This window comes from Erpetoichthys calabaricus, chromosome 5 (genome assembly GCF_900747795.2).
Source record: "Erpetoichthys calabaricus chromosome 5, fErpCal1.3, whole genome shotgun sequence".
Lineage (NCBI taxonomy): Eukaryota > Metazoa > Chordata > Cladistia > Polypteriformes > Polypteridae > Erpetoichthys > Erpetoichthys calabaricus.
Window position 1 is genome coordinate 35935449 of NC_041398.2, and position 22268 is coordinate 35957716.

The 22268-nt window shown below is 40.1% G+C and overlaps 1 protein-coding gene across 1 annotated transcript in view; it reads left to right on the top strand.

Moving 5' to 3' along the window:
- The window catches only part of hspa12b (heat shock protein 12B), a 98262-nt gene that overhangs the window by 9124 nt on the left and 66870 nt on the right, over positions 1–22268 (top strand). The window contains exons 2-4 of the mRNA XM_028801450.2: positions 12901–12968; positions 19112–19209; positions 21147–21271. Of these exons, the coding sequence (XP_028657283.1) occupies positions 12926–12968; positions 19112–19209; positions 21147–21271 (266 nt within the window). The 5' untranslated portion in view covers positions 12901–12925. The remainder of the gene's footprint in view (positions 1–12900; positions 12969–19111; positions 19210–21146; positions 21272–22268) is intronic.

The following is a 22268-nucleotide window of genomic DNA, read 5'->3' on the forward strand; positions in this document are numbered from 1 at the left end:
ATGTAACTTATGTTAGTGTCAGTTTCTCAAAACTGTGTACGTCTTAAAATGTGCCTGTTTTGCTCGCTATTGAATATCCTCTTTTTTTTACTTTGTAAATGGCAGTGCTGAACCCTTTGTTTTGACCCCCTCTATAACAAAATCTATCCAAATGAACACAGTTTACACTCTTCTCAAATGCTATGGTGTTGAGATATAAAACTCACATAATAATCTAACAAAGCAAATTAACCAAAGCGATGGACAGCAGAATACAAAGTTTGCACAAAACTAATCCCAAGGCTAAGCACTCCCCACATGTCAATTTTACTTTTTGTTCCACTTTCCCTTGCTGGATTGTTCCGTAAGGCTGGTCTTCTATAATCCACATTATCCAAGCCAGACTCGCAGCTTTTCTTTTTGCAAAGCAGAACAGATCAGTTGTAGCTGAGAGGCAAATATTTTCTCTAATGTTCTCAGCTGTATGTTTGATGTCACCAAATGTGTAGAAGGAGCAAAGATAAGGATATTCCTGTTAGAAACATTTGAGCTGTGAAGTCATCAGTGGTGCAGACAGGTTTTTCTACAGAACAAAGGAAGATAAGCAATTCATCTTTGGGAGATTGTGTGTGGGCTGTCAACAGCTGCTCAGATGGAGAGCAGACAACATTTTATTCACATTCTTCTATACTCAAATGTGAATTTGGTTCACTTTTGCTATGGTGAAAATGTAATTAAGCTGTGTCCGTGATCTGTGGACATGTGTCCAAACTGAAAGTCTCAAACTGAGACTCTCAGAGCAGATAACACCTCTCAAAGGCTGTCCCTCTTCTCTTTTGGATTGTGACAGTTCTTTCAGTGGTCTTCTTGCCTGGACCATTAGCAGGCTACAATGACTCAGACTAAACACGTGGGTTGCTGCCTCCCTCAACTAGCTGACAACAACGGCTTCTCTCTGTGATGTCTGCTATTAATTTAGCTTACTGTAACTGTGCATTTTCATGCCTTGTGATGCCCCTCTAATTGCTATGCCAAAACTTGGCTCTGTAAAATATTGACCAATACATCTTCAGCTTTGTATCTCCCTACATCTGTCTGGGAGTCTCCAGCTGAGAAAATGTTCACATTTTACCTGGAAAACTGCAGAGGCATATTAGGAGCCTTTGTCATGCTGGTTAAAGAACTTGTGAATATGAAGGATTCACTAGTCTTATAGTGACGCATGTCATATCAAGAGAATAATAATGTCTCACTGAAGCCTCCTGTGACCATTTTAGTAGGCCACATAGTAGAGACGAATAACTGCTTTACTGATGCGTTATTAAAATAATGGAAGCCTTTGATAAGGTCTTGATATATAACATCATATTATGGGGTGGTCTACCAAATCTAAAGGGTCACCAAGAATTGTAATGGCTTTTAATCCGCACCAAAATGTTAAAACAAACTGTAACTCTAAACTAGATGAACACAACACCAGAAGTGATTTATTGATTAGATTTGTTTTGTTGTTGTAGATCTTGTGAAGATGCAACTTACTACACAACAGTTTAGTTTTATATGTGCCCTCACCAGCTTTCTGCAAAACGATGTCAGAGGCCACAGGGTGACGCATCTTTGGAGTCTTTTGTTGTGAACGCCTCTCCTCAGAGAGTTTAATTAGCCACCAACTGGCTGTTTCTTTCAGAGTCGCTTACTTGCCTCCGCTGGTTTTCAAGTGGTAAGACAGGGAAGTGTGGTAAAGCTTTTAAAACTGCATTTTTTTGTCTTTTTTATGACTTCATTGCCAGTTGAGGAGGTGTGTTTGATCGGGCATAGGAAGCAGTAGGGATGGGCAGATCAATAGTAAAGTATCGATCCTGACATTTTAATTCAAATATCGATATTACACATTTTCAATAATATGCAAGTTTATAAGAAATTATTTTCAAAAAGCATTTGATGGTGACACCATGATTAAATTAAACGTTTCATATTATGTAAAACAGGAGCTGCTTTTCCTTTCCCGCTTTTCATCGCCCTGCATTCACACTGGCAGTGCTGCGGTTCACCAGCTAAAGCAGTGGAGCTGTGTATGTCAGGCAATGGCAGAAAGAAAGCAAAGCGTTGTTTGGAGTTATTTTACTCCACTGAACAATAAAGAAGCAAAGTATGATATGTTTCAGAAGATCTACATTGTTGCAGCAACCCCACAAACCTGGTAAAACACATGAAAGTCAGTCACGTTGCCGAACACGAGGATTTACAACAGAGGTGATCAGAAGAAAGCACAGACATTCAGGCTAAAAAGCCTGGCATGGTTGCCAAACAATGACAACGACATTTATTTATATATCACATTTTCATACAAATAATGTAGCTCAAAGTGCTTTACATGATGAAGAAAAAGATAAAAGACAAAGTAAGAATTAAAATAAGCGAACACTAATTAACATACAACAACAACAACAACAACATTTATTTATATAGCACATTTTCATACAAAAAATAGCTCAAAGTGCTTTACATAATGAAGAAAAGAAAAATAAAAGACAAAGTAAGAAATTAAAATAAGACAACATTAGTTAACATAGGAAAAAGAGTAAGGTCTGATGGCCAGTGAGGACAGAAAAAACAAAAAAAAACTCCACACGACTGGAGAAAAAATAAAATTTTCAGGGGTTCGAGGCCATGAGACCGCCCAGCCTCCTCTAGGCATTCTACCTAACATAAATGACCTCAGTCAGTCCTCATTGTATTCAGGGTTTGCATGGAAAGACTTGATGATGACGGTCATGTAGACTTCTGGCCTTTAATCCATCAATGTAGGGACATCACTGTGCTTTTGATCAGGTGGTGGTGGCACAGATCGCCACCACAGAAAAAGAACAGAAGAGAAAGTAGGGGTTAGTACGGATTTTGGATAATTAATTGAATATACAGAGCATCAGGATTAAACTAAATTGAAGTTATGAGAAAGCCATGTTAAAGTAATGTGTTTTTAGCAGTTTTTTAAAGTGCTCCACCGTATCAGCCTGGCGAATTCCTATTGGCAGTCTATTCCAGATTTTAGGTGTATAACAGCAGAAGGCTGCCTCACCACTTCTTTTAAGTTTAGCTCTTGGAATTCTAAGCAGACACTCATTTGAAGATCTAAGGTTACGATTTGGGCTGTAGTCTACTCTTAAAGAAGCCTTCCAGAAGAAAGGCAGGTAACATTAGTATTGTAAACTCATGTAAGGTTTTTGTAATTGTTTGAATGGAAAACAATCAATGTCTGTTTTTAGGGAGAAGAATATTGCACTTATAGCTTGATGAATGGACATACTTAGAACACATTTTCAAACTTTCTATATTTATTATGTCCATTTTGAAAAATATATATTGTGGGGTACAGCCCGGACACAGACAGGTAGACAAGATGTTATCACCCAACACACGTTTATTTACATTATGTACATTCATCATAGTGCACAGACCCAGTGCCGCAGCACCAATCACCCCTTTAAGTCCTGGCCACAACACAATGCCTTAAATGTCTCTGGTCCGCCTCCACTCCTCTTCACCAAGTTTCGTCCTCTTCCACCCGACTCTTGCCCCTGACTGGAGGGAGGCGGCCCCTTTTATTCACCCCAGAAGGGCTCCAGCTGACTCCTGAGGGCTCATAGCCACACCCCTGTGTGGCGGAAGCTCCCACGGTGAAACCGTAAGTCCACCGGGTGTCTCCAAGTCTCTTCCCCCCAGTACTTCCCGGTGTGGCGGAAGCACTGAGGTACAACACTCCCAAGGCATTGGGGCGCCCCCTGGTCCCCACAGCAACCAGGGAGGACGCCCCCTCGTGTTCTGGAAGATCCACAAGCCTTCCTCCGGTCCTCCTGGGCGTCCCGGCCAGGCATGAACGCCCGTCGGGCACCACAATATATATTACTTTATATTAGCTTTACTTCCCATTCCCTAGTGTTAGACCAGAGCATCATGTGGACTGTAAAAACAAAGCTAAAAGCGGTGGTTCCAAGCATTACCCAGGCTACAGTACAGCCGCGTCTTCTCCTCCTACCTATATGCGTGCCTAGTAATAATAATTGAGTCTCGTAAAAAATGTTTTTCAGCAGTCCAGGTGCTGCACACTCTTGACGGTGATGTTGAGGAGCCTCTCGCCAGCAGTGATAATGAAGTGAATCTATCTTCAGGACAGTGAAACCAAAAATGATTCTGATGAATCTGAAAGGGAGGACACTCGCTCTGTATTATCATCATAATTGTACTTTTCACAATTCTGATTGCATACCTTTAGTAAAAACTAAAAAAGTAATTTTTTGAGCTAAAAATGCAATGCTTTTTACGTTTGTTTTTTTTTTTGAGAAAAAATGTAATGCTAACAACTTGTTGTTATACAAATCGTTTGCAGGAACTGAACACGTTTAATAATTCTGTTAATAAACAAGCAAAGATGTCTGTCACTATATGTAATAGTCTACTAATGCAAAGTCTTTAAAATGTGACTATTTGATATTCACAAATACTGTAAGTTTTTTCAGAAGATTAACAATTCTTACAAGACGACACTGTGGCTACATCAGTACTGATATCGGTATCCACAATACTGGCCTCAGTATCACCCAGTATTGGATTCAAAAGAAAATCAGCAGTATCAGCCATCACTGGGAAACAGTGTACAGGAGTCAGGAGGAGTATGTGAGCATGAGCAAGTGCCATGGCGTGAGCAGGTGCGCATGTGTGTGGGGTTAGTTCACTGGTGTAAAGGGGCACAGTATGAGTGACAGGGGAATAGGTGACTGGGTCTCTTGTCAGCTGATGGTGGGAGAAACCTATAAAAGCCTGTCAGGAATGGAGAGGAGAGAAAGGAAAAAGCCGAGCTAATAGGAGGACGCACGGGGCTGCATGTAGACGTGAGCTGGTTTATGTCAGGGCAGATGGGCTGGAATTCTGAAACGTCGCTAACCTCTGAGCTTTTGTAAGATGGATGACAAAACACAACCTAAAGAGGACTTAAAGGAGAGCTCGCTAGGGGCTGAATGTGCAGGGAGTGAAGTACCCGGATAGGATGAAAATTTGGGAGGGTGCAATTTTCACAATTGTTTTTTTTTTTTAGATACTGTATTTATTGTGCATTTTTATGACATATTAACAGTTGATCATTTTTTTTTTCATTATTCGGGACTGCTTTAATCTATTTTTGCACAAGAAATTGCCCTTTTTTTTCAAACTGCACCTCTGTGTCCACCTCTCTTACTGTCCCACTGGCCTCAGCCACTTTATCAAGGACCTACGGTCTGCCAGATTTACCTGTTATGGACCCAACGACCTGATGCATCTCCTTAACAGATCGTAAAGCTTGGATGCCCTTTGCTGTGTGCAGCCATTTTTTAATGATACAACTGTTTTGGTGTTCCATGTTGAGTTCTGTGACCAGCACAAGACCAACAATGAGTGGCATTTCTATCAATAAAACATCAGCACTCATGAAAATTAATGATGTCATTAAGATAATGATAGAATATTTTAAAAATGCAAAACAAATTCAACAACACCCACGAAATGGACGAAAACAATGCAGAGTGACCCCTAACACATCCCTGACAGTTAGTTTCTTGCATTTCTGTTTTTGTTAACTTGTTATATGCCATGTTCTGTCTATGCTGTCCATACATTCTCACTGTCATTCATACCTCATGTAAATACATCACGCTCATTAACCCTTTAAACTCAGCCCCATTGTTTTGGACCCACCAGCAGGACCGTTATTCATTTTCTCATTTCTATAACTATAAAGTAAAGCGTTTTGCTGTTATAATGCCGTATTGTATACCCTGATATCACATTACAATGTTTTACTTTTCCCCCTCAAAAATGGCCAAATCGCTGTGTCACAGCAACACCCAAACCCCCAACCCCACCAAGGCTTTCTTAAACTTCCCGACTCAATTGTGGACAATTTGATGGTCAGACTATAATCTACAAAATTAACTTTCAAGTGACACCACATTACACTTTCAATGTGTCCACTTTTTTGTTTTTTAAATAATAAATAATAATAATAATAATTTTTTACATTTATATAGCACTTTTCTCAGTACTCAAAGTGCTATCCACACAGGGAGGAGCCTGGAAGCGAACCCACAATCTTCCACAGTCTCCTTACTGCAAAGCAGCAGCACTACCACTGTGCCAAATTTTTGTCAAGACTAGGCGGCATCGTTCGCCAACCCCCCGGCCTGCACTACATGCCAGCCACTTCACGTCTGTGCCGCTCGCCTATGTGGATTTCACTTTCACCAAACAACAAATCTTTTAATTCTCGTGGATACACCTCTTCATTGGGAAGAGACACTACTTTTCCCCGATGGCAACAAGAATTAGACGATCTACAAGTCTCCGACTTAAAGTTTAAATCCGAACAATATATTTGATCTCTTTTCGCTATTCCGTTATTTCACTGAGTAGTAATTTACATTTGTTTGCACTAATGCGATCTTTGCTATCATTTTATGAGACTTTCAAATTTTCGTACTTCCATTACTTCTAACCTGCTCTGCATGTGTATCATGCCAACGTTTTTGAATTCTTTACGACGTTCTACTTTGTCATCTACTCTTGGTCTTTTATTTCCGGTCCTGGGTGTGGTTAAATCTCTTGGCACAAAGACTCGTCTCGCGGGACATGAAGTATCTCTCTGAAAAAGTCACGTTCTCGCCCCAGGATTTTTTTTATTATAATAGAGAGACGTTTTTGAATCTTGCAACTATTGGTGTTATAATTTGGGTACACAGTCTAATTTCATTACATTCTATATACCGTACATTCTGAAAGATTAAGATTGGTCTTTCAAAAGGTTATTTGTCTTCAATCTTGAATATGTATGCGATGGATCCTTATTTGAAAACAGTAAAAGTGAAGAAAAAGAATCCTATTTTTTTATACTGCTTCAAAACAGTAAAACTAGAAATGTTACTTGTAGATATTTTATATATTTATTATATATTTTCTGGATAATCCTGACATATTCGTTGACACGTTTATAGTGTTTGGAAGCTTATTCCAACACCTATGGAAATATGAATAACATTCAATAACTTATTCTGCCGCACATATGTGTACAACATTCTTCAGGTGTAAAATGTCTGACCTTGATTTTGAGTGGTCGAACATGAATATTGAGTGAAGAATGGTGAAGTTATGGAAGGTTAAATCAAAGTAGCAGAAAACAGACATGAATGAGTTTAAAAGGTTAATGTCCACCATGACTTGATTATTCAACTCATCTTAGCATTCAGTGAGTGGCGTGCTGGTTGAGTCTTTGGACTTCAAACTCTGAGGTTGTGGGTATCAATCAGGAACTGCCGCTGTGTTTGACCCTGAACAAGTCACTTCACCTGCCTGAGCTCCACTTGGAGAAACAAAAGAAATGTGGGCAACTATGTCTAAGATGTTGTAAGTCACCTTGTGCAAAGGCATTGGACAAGTAATACTAATTTATAAGGCGTTCTTCTTTCATTTTTGAACCTGCCTAATCCAAATGTAAGTTTGAGGAGGGCTCATCGTCACACACCCTGACACTTGTAGCAGGTGGATTTATAATCACCAATGAATCTGTTGTGCACAGACACCTGAAGAACATGCAAACTCCATGCAAAAAGTGAGGTGTTGAGATAGAATCTTAATCCATTTTCCAGGAGAGGTGCTAACCCTTGTGCTACAATGCTGGTCTGCGGAATTCCTAGAACATGTTTATTTGCACTTGAACATCCCCTGTAAAGTATATGGCTCCTGAAACACTGCAGGGGGCACACGTGTTTAAGAGCATTCTTGCTTTTGAAGAGCACCATCACATTGCAGCAGGTGTTCTGCCAGCCTGTTCATTTGGGTCAGCATGGGGGTTTTGTAGGGCAAAGCAATCAGCTCTGAAACATTTGCAGTTGAACCCAATGGTACTGCAATATTGAAATCTTATATGAAAAAGTAAATTATCCTCTTTCAACTCAATGGTTTTACATATCCGGACACAGTTAACAATTATGTAGCAGGGAACTCCAAATTGGCTCCTGTGTGATGTGACCAGGGGTTATGTGCTGCTTGCATTGCCCCCAGCACTGCAGAAATAACTGGATTAGAAAATGTTAAATTATAGATGTGTGCCAAGGGATGGATTGTTTTGAGCTGTATTGTTTGTCTGAAAATGTGCTATATAATTAAATGTTGTTGTGTGGGCCTAGTGCTGTGACCTGAAACAGATTAAGCAGGTTGGGTGATGGATTTTGATGTTGGTTTTATCCAAAGCAGCTTACGTTTGCAATATTGTTTCCATATTTGTTACAGAAAGCAGCTGGCATATTAAGTGACTTGCTCAGAGTCAGAGAAAGAATCAATGTTAGGGACTGAACTGGCAACCTTGGAATTCTAAGCCCAATGTGTCAGCCACTAGGCTGCAGTGCAAATATTAAGGAAAAGGCAGGATATAAGAAGACGGATGTTTGAAAATCTGACCCTCCCAAGGCTGGCTATCCAAGCTAGGAATTACTCATCGCTCGGAAAGTTGCACCCTTCCTTTCCTGTAGCTATGCCACTCCTAAGGGGCACATTAGAGGAAGAGCAGGCTTCCTCATGTGCCTGGCTGTCTGGGAGGCAGTCAATGAGCTCGAGACGTGCCATTGTCATTTAGGAATGCTTCCTAACAAGGTGGCAAGAGTGCTAGGTTCTTACAGAGAGCCACATGAGTGAGCAAAACTGCTTGTCCATCAGGCTGACACACTTCAGAGGACTCTGGAGAGGTAGTGGGATGTGTGAAGAATGGTTGGGTACTTGGGGGGGGGGACCCATGCAGGGACAGTGCAAAATATTTTGGTGATCATCCATCCATTTTCTAAACCCGCTTTTCCACAGCAGGGTCGCAGTAAGTTCTTACTTGTGCACATTCTCTGGGCAATAAAAAGATGGAAGTAAATTTTAAAAGCCAGCTTACAGTTTTTCAGTCTACATACAGCATAGAATTGCAGTATAATAAAGCAAAGAAAATGAAAAATCAAGTGCAATGTGAGAGCGCAATATTTGACATACCACATCTTAGTAGCATTGGGCATTTAGGGTCTTTCATTTATCATGGCCCATACCACTAGGATGTGTAAAAACTGCTTGAGCACACTGGTTGGGACTTTGATGCCACACGTTGTTAGACCATAAAAGTGAGAACGCAGTGCTCTTGGTATAGCTGAAGTTCAAGAATGTTATATGCACGTACAACTGTTTGTAAGTCTCTGCTTTTCCTGCACAGATAATCCCATTGTTAGTCACGGCTGGACCCTCTTCCTCTCACTACTTGACTACATTTCCTGTCTCTGTTACTGACTTTTGATTTTTTTGACGTGACCAATTTCACCACATGTGTTTAGAGCCTTACTTGTATGGTCTCCTCCTGGTCCTATTCCAGAAATCCTCCTAGTGACACCCTAAGTACAACAATAAAGGTGTCCATAGGGTGTGGGAGGAATAACATGTTCCTGTAAATCAACCCAGTTTTTGGGAGGATCTTGTCATGATCTGGACTTTGATTTAAATTTTCACAGCATTTTCCTTGTCTTCTGAATATTATGGACATGTCATTTTGAGGGTTTTAGAGGTTAAGAAATATAATAATCAGATCATTTTCTTGATTTTGGAAGATGATATTTTTTAAGTTCATCTTCCCACCGTGCCATTTTCTTTTTTTTTTTTATGGGTGCCAGCCTTGTTTGCTATTTATGATGCAAGGATGCCTGACAGATGCTAAGCAGGATGACACATGACGTTATTACTGCAACAATTTAAAGGACCGCATCGCACACCTCCTGGCTGTCCAAGTTTGTGGATTTGTCTAAAGAAGTAAAACTTAAGGTTAGCAAGCCTTTCTGCTATATTCCTTGTTACAAATTGCTTTCTGTTTCCTGACTATGATTTACGCTCTTAAGTATAGTCCTGTTTCTTGATCCTCTTTCATTTGTGACCCTCTCTATGTGCTCTTTTTTTATGCATTTACACATTACATTCATATTTACACAATCAAGTAAACATCAGACTGGGGCGCTGCCTGGGAACAAGGACTACTGGACAAGGTTACAAACTGATCATTTCAAGTGAAGATCTTATAATATAATACACACAAGTTACAATTCCTAGGTAATATAAACCTAACAGCTAAAATCAGTCAGGCAGTCTTCATTCAGGTTAGTCAGACTCAGAAATGGAGGTGGACAGCTGAATCCACCAGCAAGGAGCTACAGAGGAAAAAAGTCAGGACTGAGATTTGAAGCCACTCAGAGTCCGTGAACACCGCATCCCGGTAGTCAATCCTACTAGAAATAAACGCATGAATGAATTTCTCAGCGTCTTTCGTATTTTGAAAACATCCTAATTTTCTAACATTCCAACATGATTTGATACACATGTAGTCTATTTAAAACAACACTAAATTGAGTTCCGAGCCAGAACTCTCTTTCCTGATTGATTTCCTTTTTCTAAGAGTTTCAGTATCAAGTCCCTTGCAAAGGTCTTTCTTTTGTTAGTCAATAATAAAAGGGGCACCACCTACAAGCTGACGTCAAGTGCCCACCACACAGGGGTGAGTCATTCTGATGGGCAATATGCCATGCCTGCTTATTAAAAATGTGCAAGGCAATAATAAATAAAAACAACAAGGAATAAAAATAACACATCAGAACAAAATGAAATCATTACTGAAATAACAAATGGAAATGAAAATGAATACACATTGAGACAAAAAAACGAACACAAAAAAGTAATCAACTGCAAATTCTTGACAGTATGACCTTCCTGCCAGGCTTGTTTAGTGGACTGTAAATGAAAGACGTATTGTAATCATTGACTTCGTGAGCGTCCAGCCTTACCCGGAAGTGCTCTCTGGCCAAGCCTTTGGGACACCAGAAGTACTTCCTGTTATTACAGAGAAGGCGCTGCCTGCTGCTACTCCGAGAGCCAGAGTCGAGAGGGAGAAGATGAAGCTTGCTGGAGGAGGAGTGGAAGCGGGAGCAGAGAGACAGGGACAAAGAGAAGAGAAGAAGAAGTGCTGTGTGCTTTATTATTGGCGCTTGTTATACTGTGCTGGCCCGTGGGAAACGAAAGGGAAGAGTTTCCCACAGCTGAATAAAAGCCTGTGTGTGACAAAGAATTTGTGTCTGCATCTGTTTGTGCTGGGTTAGGGGAGCTGGTGCACCCCTGCAGGCAACAATAGATATCAAATTTGCACTCATTTTTAAACCACTGGATTGTTGTAACTGCCAAAGTTTGTGGATAATGGAAAACACAGGATAACAACAAAGGTAAACAAAATCCGCCTCCCTGTCACTAACAATCCATGGTGGCACAAGCTGAGTTCATATGACTGTGGAAATTGGGGCAGGACCATCTTAGACTGGTAACGTATATGTTTCCCCAAAGCAGCTTTTTATTTCATGTAAATGAGATTATTCCTCAGTTTAAAGTCTTTTAGAAGTAAGAGAAGAGATAGCTTTATGCTCTTAGCATACTTGGATGCTGTCATGTCCAGAACAGCTGCATCATCTTAATGGTCGCTGAGGCACTTCACTTTCCAGTTTGCTTTACTTTGTGTTTTTATGATGCAATCCTTCTGTTGTGCTCTGACTCTGTGACCTGATGCCTCCTCTCTTACAGCAGAAGTGTGTCACCAGAGCCGGCATTAAGAATGTATGAAGTTGACACCACTGAGGTGAAATCAGAAGTACAAGAGCTGCTTGATGGAGTCATTGTATAACAGTAGTTGAAGCCAAGATACATGAGGAGGTTTGACATTAGGAAAGACATCTGGCAGTAAAATTCATGCCAAAACCTATAAAACATCCACCCTACATAGAAGTGGGAAAAGATGAAGAGGAAGAAGAAAAAGAAATTGAGTTTAGACAATCTTTCTTTGATAGAAGCAAATAGCAAAGCCTAATTCTCAGAAATGGTCTCATGCTCTGCTCCTTAGCCCTCTTACTTAGATACTTGTGGCTTGGTTATCTTTTGTGGTCATGCAGATAGAGGAGCATTTCAAGTCAACTCATCTGTTAATAAAGCACACCAGAGGCTGTTCTGTTCAAGATTACTCTCTTTAAGAAGTTAGGAATTAAACAAGAAACAATCACCATTTTCTACAGTTTCTTTGTTGTGTTTTCACCCTCTCTGTCAGCATTTGAAATGGCAGTTTTTCCCACTAAGAACAAAAATCAGCTAGAGAATGTGTGGTGCACTGCTTCAAAACTCTCCTCTGTGGATTCAGAATGGAATGTAACCCCAGTAGCTTGGAGGCATGTGAGAAACAATGATTACCGTTTAAACTGATGTTTTGTTGACGTCACCAAATCAAATTCCAAAGACTGCAGTGTCCAAAATAACACAATTGTGTGCTTTTGAGTTTGATCTCACTAAACTAGTCAGCTGTGGTGGTTGATGATGTCCTCAAGATTGGTTCTGGAGGGCCTCCAGGTTTTTGTTTCAACACATTCACTTAAGTGATTGCTGATATGTCAGGTCATTATTATATTTAAGTTTATTCTGTTCTGATTTGTAGACTGGAGTCAATCACTCATTCTCAGTCCTTCACTTTTTTGTTGTCTAATTTCTTTCCAAAAATTGTATTAAAACAGATACATCATAATGGACACACAGGTAACAAATTGGATTGAGCTCAACAGCGAATTGCTGTCTCCCTTGTCATTTGTGTCTTACTGTTAAACAGCAGCTGGTTAAGAGAACAAGTAACAGTGACTGGGGTTGTTAAAAACTAAAAGAAGCAGCTACGTGTTGATAGTCTTAACAAGGTAGCTAAATCAAATGATGTTGACTTCATGCATTAGTGTTTAGTGCATACACTCTTAATACCATTATGATCTGTGATATGCTATATGATTGACTGTCATTTCTGTCTTCTAGGCCTGGATTTGGCAATCACAGAAGTATGACTGTAGTCCTGCAGTCGAATCACTTCACCATGCAGACAGGTAAGAAGTGGTGCTACTTCAGCCTCATATCTTTTGAGTAAATCTTGATTTACTCCACCTAGATCAGCATATTACTGTGAATAAAGGCAGGAAGGTAAAGTTTTGGATACTATGCTCATTGTGCTGGCCTAAAATCAAACTGTAAGAACATAAGATATTGACAAATGAGAGGAGACCATTCAGCCCATCAAACCCATTTGTTTAGCAAATGGCTAAGCTGTCCCAATATCTCATCCAGGTACGTCTTAAAGAAGAGAGGTTGGGAGCATGCGCTAATTATAGCACATTGCCGCACCCACCACACAATGAACCACCCGGATTGAGACCCAAGTGCAGACATTCAACAGGTGACACCTTAGCACCACACTGGAACAGTGTGAGGATTTTTGTGGTGGTTGGAGTGCCAATCCTGCCACCAACCCACAAGTTTTCCCTTGCAAGTTGGAGGACCTCCTTGTGGGGCTGGATGCAGATTAACGTAATACCCTGGGTGAAGCAATGGTAGCTTAAGGGCTTCGCTCAAGGGCGCAACGGAGTAGAGTGACTTCTGGCATTTTATGGGATTCAAACCTGCAACCTTCCGATTGCTGCCTCAGAGCCACCACTCTGCCCATTCTTCTTAAAGGTTATCAAGATTGCTACTTTAACTACATATGTTGGTATTTTTTTTTCCATTTTCCCACAACTCTTTGCATAATGAAGTGCTTCTAGGCTTTAGTTCACACCCCATTAATTTCCACTGATGTCCTCCACTATGTGATTCACCATTATTACATTGAAGAATTCTGCTGGATCTACTTTATCAATGCATTTGAGAATTTTGAAGACCTGGATTAGGTCCCCACACAGTCTTCTCTGCTGGAGACTAAACAACTTTAATTGTCCGCGTCTGTCAGAGTAGGACATGTCCTCAAGTTCTGAGATGCACAGCTTCAAGAGCTACTTCAAGAACAGTAATCTCCAGTTAGAAGAGGACATACTGTAACTCCCTGTGCATCCTTAAATCCAGGATGCTTATTAAGACCCCCGTAGGTCACTTTGATTTGCTTAATAGTCACAACCATTTGCCCCCTGGAAGTCACATATTAGGCTGCTTTTTTGTAAAATGCCTATTTGCATCTTATTATTGAGTGCTTTATAATATACCTTAGGATGAAGCTCTCGGTGAATGCAAAGTTGTGTTCCAGCCATAGTTTGAATTTATGCCAAAATGTTGTTAAAGCTTATGCTTTCACTTGAAGTATTAATTCAAAATGCTCAGCACATTCTGTTTTAATTAACATGTTTAGCATTTCTTCCATAAGGTGCACTTCCACCACACATAAATAGCAACTTAGCAGGTAATGATCTAATACACTACAAATTCCCAGCTAGACGGAGAACCTTCCTCTTCATGTTGCTGGGATGGTGCAGTTTGATATTTCAGGTTCTTCTCCAAGCTGCATGCTTGTGACAAGGCATCTGTATACAAGAGAAACTCAGTCATCCGATTGTATCTCAAGATGTGTGGGCCGTGATGAAGGATTATGAAGGGACAGCCATAAAGGCAAAGGATTTGGTAGAGTTTCATTCTTGTTAGTACTTTTTTTGTTTTCTTCTTCTTTTGTTTATACAGAGTGTGGCCTGCAAAGGGCACTCCTGCCCCCCAAACCTGACACAGATTGATGCAGGACACAAGTTCAGTACACACGCTTTTATTTTTCTCTTTTTTATCCCTGTGAGAAATGCCTTCCTCTGTTTACCACGTGTACAGCACAGTCACAATCACAGCAAACACAGTTCAGCCCAAAACTTTTTTCTTTCTTTTTCTTCCTCTGCCCTCCACTCCTCCTGGCAAGTTTCATCTTCTCCCACCTGACTCTGGAAGTGCTCCAGGTGCTCACTGGCCTATTTCCGGCAGCACTTCCGGGTTTGACGGAAGTGCTGCAACCAAGGGCTCTGCAGCAGCTGCAGCACACCCTGGTGGCGCCTTCATGGTTTATATGTTGTATGATCTACAAATAAACAAAAGTGATTGGTTTTCAAAAAATCACAGAAAACAAAACAAGTGTTATCCAGGATATCAATGCTCTTTATGCTATGCCAATATTGGCCTACTCCTTTATCTCTCTTCTAACCTGCTTGTCAGGTTCAGAGTTGTAGAGAGTCAGTACCAACATTGAAGAGGGCAGCAGTCCATCACAGAGGCCTCTCACTTAACATAAGCACCTCACACGGTGCCGCTTTAGAGTCACCAGATCACCTCAAAGAAGTGTTTGTGATGTGGAAGAAAATAAGAATACTTGGAGAAATAGCCTCACAGACTTAGAGAGCGGTCCATCACAAGGCACGCTCACACACGCATCCACACTCATTCATGCTGACCCATTTTAAAGTGTCAGTTTCTTGGGGATGTGAAACAAAATGGCAGTTGTTCCTGACAAAAAATGATTTCAGACACAGGGAGGGCATGCAACCTCCAGAAAGGCAAAACACAGAATGGGATTTGAGCTCAGGGCTCTGGAGCTGTGTAACTGTTTGACTACCATGTCACCAACTGATATAGAAACGCGGGAAATGTCTGCTTGTATTTATTCTGTTGCTGCTGCGGTGTAAAACGTTATCAAACCCAAGGGGGTTAAATACTTTTAATGTGCCTACTCTGAAAAGGAATTTTCTAAATTTAACTATGTATCATTGTAAGACCTTTCCATTTTTGTTTCTGTTGTGTACTTAGTTGGCCGTGGAGTGGATGTGTCATCAAGTAGTAGATGGACCTTTCGTCGGATGCCTTTACTTTAGATAAAGGTATTGTTTGCCTATGGAATGATCATTTTCAGAGCTTTGTGAATGTGTAAATTATTCAAGGTTCGAGTTCAGATTTATTGTCATGTGTCCATAGCACAGAGAAATGCTTAATTGTAAGTTTCCCTCAGACTAGTTGGCAGTAAGACCACATCAACAACGCATAAAGCATACTACACCATTCCATACATTAACTTCAAGTTCATCACATGCAGTTTCAGACATATATAGAAGAAACACACATACAGTTGTCAGTTTGAGTGGCTGTTGAATCTTCTGATGATCTGTAGATACAGATTGTCCTTGGATCTTGTGGAGCTATTGCTAAAGTGCCTGAACTCTGCCAGAACAGAGGAAGGAGGCAAAGTGACAATGTAGGATGGTCGAGGTCTTTAATAGTACCATTTGCCTATGTTACTGTATAAGTGTCCTTTCCACTTCATATCTTCAGTATCCTCAAAGACTGATCAAGAACATGGTTAAGATGATATCACATGGTCAAGAACATGTCATTTGTCTCAGCTGGGGCTTCTTGACGGCCACTTTTCAGTTTTAGTCCCATCTTGTGGAATGCCTCACAGATTGTTTTTTGATGAACATCATTTTTAATGGCGGCCACTGACTTCAATAACTCAGGTCTTGCAGTACCTTCCTTAAAGAGGGACCTGTTGCTCAGCATCCAAGTCTGTAAGATCAGCTAAACATGGGCAGAGCAGAGGCATTTTGCATTTTTTTTCATCTTCTGATTAAAGGACTTTGAAATCGTTTTGTGCCCTTTCTCACACTTCAGCGTCACTATAATTAGATCTTTGACTTGCTTACAGTGCTCTTTTGTCTTCATTTTGAAACTTTGGATTTCAGATTGAGAAGGCCTTTATGCTAAAGCAGGCGATCCACTGATTTATCATGTAGGTGTCCATCAACAAATGTTGTGATTTGCTGAGATAATACACTGCATTGGGACAACCTTTATGTTTGCTAATATCAAAAGGAATGAATATTTACTTTCATCAGATAATTTCATGCCTTCATTTTTTGTCAAACATTTTTAACGTTATCAATATTATCTATCCTGAGGGAGATAGCTCTGCATTTGGATGAGGAAATAATTGTACTTTCCAAATTAATATTTTTTAATTATGTGGAAATTAAATTGTTTCATTTTCCTAAGTAGCCTTTGAACCTATAGGGGGGTTGACAAAATAACAGAAACACAGAAGAACCTAAAAAGCTGTAGGGCCAGGCTTTGCCTCCAGAATGTCTTCAGTCCTTGTTAGAATGTCGTCATACAAATCCTGAGCTGTGTAAAGTGGGACATGGCACCATTCCTCAGAAAAGCCTCCAGTCCTATGGGAGGTGGAGGAGATGGAAATCTTATTTGCATTGTGCACTCTAGAACTGCCCCCTTAAAGGTTCAAAGTTATTCAGATCAAATGATTGGGGAGGCCACAGAAGGTGTCGGAGTTCATCCTAAGTGTTCTTAGATGAGTTTAGCAGTGATTATGCAGCATAATCCTACTAGAATAAGGAACAACGTGACGGAACAGTGTCTGTATAATAGGGTGCAGCTCACATCTAAACTGGCATCACATTATTTGGCCATCTGACCCCCATACCTGTATGGATTCTCCATCAGATTTACCAGTTGGCAACAGACATTGTGGGTTGAAGGTATGCTTTGGATTTCTCCAAGCATAAATATGTCTGTATATATTGACAGTGTGAAAGATGACCATATTACTTTCATACATTGGTCAGAGGTCCAGGCTGTGTGTTCCTTACAACGGGTTATGTATCTTTTAGTACTTTGAATATAGACAGAAGTGGTTCCCAAATGGAAGTCCTGCCATGAATTCCTACTTTATGAAGCTCATGACGTTTAGCTCTTCATGATTCATAAAATAACTTTTCTAACTAAACCTCTTGCAGTTCCAGTACTAACACTTTGGCCTGTCTGGAACTTGGTCGATTGCCTCATGTTGCTCTGAAAACTTATCAAAGTCCTACTTGTCAGATCTTCATGATTGCAAACACAAAAATCTAGTTGACAATCAATGCAATGTGTGATTGTGAATCGAAGTTGTTTCCATGATTTTATCCTCCTCTATAAAAGATAATACAGTATATTAAACTGGCCACTTATTGCACTAAAAATATAATTTCAGATTCTTAGGAGAAGGTAGGTGATACAGGCTGTTTGACTCAAAGAGGTTGATATCAACAATTTCGGAACTTACAGTTACATGAAGAAGTGAATGTCAGGACTGCAGAACCTCAGTGATGCAAATTAACCATTGAAACCCTTCAAAACATAAAATAGTTAATGTCAATAAACTGGCAACACTGGTAAGCGTTAGAATCTTGAAAACTAGATTTCATCGTGTTAGCCATTATGTACAAAGAGAATGAAATTTGAGGCCAGAACGCTCAGCTCTTATGGACGTCCTTATGCATGTCTGAGACATGGAAGGACCTGAAAGTCATTCATCTCAGTTGAATGTGGACATTTGCTACCTTATTCCCCTGACGTGTAAACTCTGACAGTTTTGAAATCCATGATGCCTAAAGGCTTGAACATCAGTATGCTCCAAAATAGAAGCCGGAGCCCCCTTGCTGTTTCGATCGAGTGCAGAATGCCCTCTAGCAAGTATTGAAAGCCTTTATGGACCTGCTGATTCTAGAGAAACTAAGGCAATATTAAAGACTGACGGTTATAATTTAATACTGAAAGACCATGTGAAGTGGAGGCTCAGTCATTTAATATGCATAGACAGTTAACTCCTAGCACTATTGAAGATTAAATTGTGAGAATAGAAAATCCATCAACAAACTCATCTTTGTGAGTCTCAACTAGGAATATCTAAGATGATTTTAAAGACGCAGGGTAAAGCCACACTCTAGTGAAATGTAAGGTCTGAGAGTTCTTAGAACATGAGTGAGCCTTGAGGTACTAAAAGACTGAATCCTGTGACCCCAGGTGGCCATGGAGATCTGGGGCTCAGGCTGATTAGGTCCATAATTATCGACTCTTTAAAAGAAATCAAAATACTTGACAAAATATAAAACTCGAAGATTTATGAAGTCTGTTAGACTACAAGACAATTTCAGGTGTGAAAGTGAAGTTGAAAATGGATTGCATTCCCAAGGACTGTAACTCTGAAATCCATAGACTTATCAGATACCAGCAAGGGTTTCATGTCTGTATTTTAAGCTTTTCTATGACACCCTGGCAGTTGTGGGATTTGAGGCCACTCGTTCAGTGGGTCAGTTCTTTCACTGCTGGCTCTTTTGAAAGACAATTCATTTGTTAACAGAACTTTTCACCAATTCGTGTGTGTGTGTGTGTTTTTTTTTTTCAGAGGCAGAGGAGATGACTTCAACAATGCTGTCGCCCCCAGGCTCACCTCCACTCAACGACAGCTGCAATATAGCACCTCTCACTCCCTCGCCATCACCGGTAACACCCTGTCTTTATTATCTTGGATGTTATAGCAGAATATGACACTTTGTTTACTCAGTAAAAATGAAGGAGCTGCAAGTTCAAAGGAACAAAGAATAACCACCACAATAAATTACACTTTTACACTTCACACGTTGTAAATCATGGTATATAAGATAGGCATTACAAGTCATTGTGATGCAAGGGAGGATGCAAGAGTTCTACTCGCAGCACAAGTGAAATTAAAAAAAGAAAATGAAGACTCTTGTTTATGTGGTTATCCTCTCCGAGGTCACTGAAAGTTGGAGGTTATTCTGACCTCAGCTGAAATATGATGTCAGTCAATTCTTGGCCTCACACATTCACACACACACTCATATAGTGATAAAAGAAATGGAATGATTGTGACAAATGGCACAATTGTGACATGATGTGACAAATGGCACAATTTCTTATCTATTCACTTTTCTTTAACCTGCAAATTGTGGTTGCATTGGGTAAAAAGCACAGACCAGACCCTTAAGTGAACACCAACCTGCCACAGACGGAACAAACACTCCTACGCTCACGAAAGGGAAAGCACATGCAACCTGAAAAGACAGAATCTGTTATTCTTACCCAATAAACATAGACACACACTTCAAAATGAGCTGTGAAGGATAAAACACTTTAAAAGTAGCACTTAGCTTGACTTCCATCCATGGTTTATGTTGGCAGTTATAGAAACAATAAGCACATCATCATCATCATCAGTATTATCAAAACAAGAATCTCTCAGAACAGTGAACCAGAGCACAGGCACGTTTTCTGTGTATTGTTGAGTTCTTGGACTTTTTCCTGTGTCCAGGAGGCTTAGTGTGGACAAAAAACACTTGTAATTTTTAGTAACATTTCTGATTTATTAACATGGGCTTCTGGGTTCAATCAAATTTAATATTACAGTATATCATCTATGAATTGATGGAGTAAAGGCCAAAGGTCCACATGACCATCATCATCAAATTCTTCCATGTGAAGCCTGAATACCATAAGGACTGATTGAGAACATTGATGTTAGGTAGAATGCCTAGTCAGGGCTGGGTGGTCTCGTGGCCTCGGAACCCCTGCATATTTTTTTTTTTTTGTTTTTTCTGTCCTCCCTGGCCATCAGACCTTACGTTTATTCTATGTTAGTGTTCCCTAATTCTAATTTCTTATTTATTTTGTCTTTTTTCTCTTTCTTCATCCTGTAAAGCACTTTGAGCTACATGTTGTTGTTGTTGAATGCTCTGCATATGGCAACTATGACACAATATTACAATCAGAATTTTGAAAGAAATTCTCAAATCAATAAATCAGATTGACAGTCTGTGGAGAAAGCAACGGTCCATTATGTCCTCCTCTCCTTTTCCACAGCCTGCCTCTTCACAGTCCACAAGTTGTTTTAGTTACGTTTGAATTGTGAGGCTGACACATCTCACTGGGAGCTGCAGTTATTTTGCTGCTGCAGGTACTTGTTTAGTATCAAATTGATTGTGTTCTCACAGAAGGTCTGTCACAAAGGAGAAGAGTCGCAATGGCAGGGTCTACGTGTGAATGCAGATGTTGTAGTTGAATTTGCATTTGACTTTTTGTTGCTTGTTTTTTAGTTTCACTCCCCATAGTAAAAGTGTTGGAGCCTGTGTGTGTGCATTCTCTGTCAACCATGTTGCATGTACTTCTGAGAAGGTCTCCTAACACTGCTGATGCTAAGTAAATTAAATGATTTTGTGGATGTATGCATGAACAGATAAAGGGCTGGATTCTGAATCTCTTGAGAAAGGCCAACATTTATTAACGATACAGACTCAAAAATGTATTGATCCTCACTTTCTACTTTGTTCTGTTTGTTCATATGATTTAGCTGTTACACCATTTCAGCGGTTGTTTGTTTTTAAGACAAACGAATTAGTCCTGATTTCTTAATTTAATTGCAGAAGTCCATAACCAGGCCCAGAAGCAGTCGTCCTTTCTCCGTGGTGGTAGCGATCGACTTTGGGACCACTTCAAGTGGCTATGCGTTCAGTTTTACTCAGGACCCAGAGGCCATTCATATGATGAGGTAAGTTTACATGTTGACTGTGCCCGTTTCACAATCTCCCAGAGTCTGAAAGTGTCTTCAGGAAGGGGCACACATTGCTGAATCCTACAAAAAAGTCACAGCATGGGGAAGAAGGAATTGCCTAATGTGAAAGAGAGACATGCTGCAGTGTTTGAGCAAAGCTTGAGAAGTTCACTTGGGAGATCTCAAAACAGAGCAAGCTGCTTCTTATTATTTGGTTGTTTCACCCTTTTAAACCTGCCCCATTGTTTTTTTGTGTGTTTTTGGATATTTTTGTGGTGGTGATATTTGTGTTTAGATCAGGGGTCCTCAATCACGGTCCTGGAGGGTCGCAGTGGATGGAGGTTTTTGTTCCAATCCAATTGCTTAATAAGAAGCACTTATTGCTCAAGTAACACTTCTGCTTCACTTTAGTTGTCTGTCTTGTTAAGATTTTGAACCCTTGTTGCTTATTTTAGTCTTAAATATCTGTAGGCTCAGTTTTTAATTGCTCCTAATTAGCAATAACATGCAGATGACAAAAGCGACCAACATTTCTCCATTTAGCTTGTTACCATTTACACCCCTGTGTATTTATCTTGCACTATTGGGTTTAATTAAATACTTGGAAGGAAAGTGAAGAGAAAAAAGTGAAGGATTGAGAATTACTCCTCCATTTTAGCCTTCAAATCATTTGGATGATATCCTTAGAAAGGGGAAGAAAATCTACCTGACATTAGCAGAGTTAAAGCACTAACAAGACATGAAATTAAATTATTGGCAAGAATTGCTTTCTAATTAAGCAACCGGGTTAGAACAAAAACCTGCAGCCACTGCAGCCCTCCAGAACTGTGATTGAGGACCCCTTGTTTAGGGTCTCTAAGTGATGTCTATCTTTATATATAATACGCTACCCTTTGCAGTTCATTTGTCTGTTGAGGATTTTAACTCACCTGTAGCTCGTAAACCGTTTGAACTATTGACGTGAAATTTGGTACACAAATACTACGTGACGTCT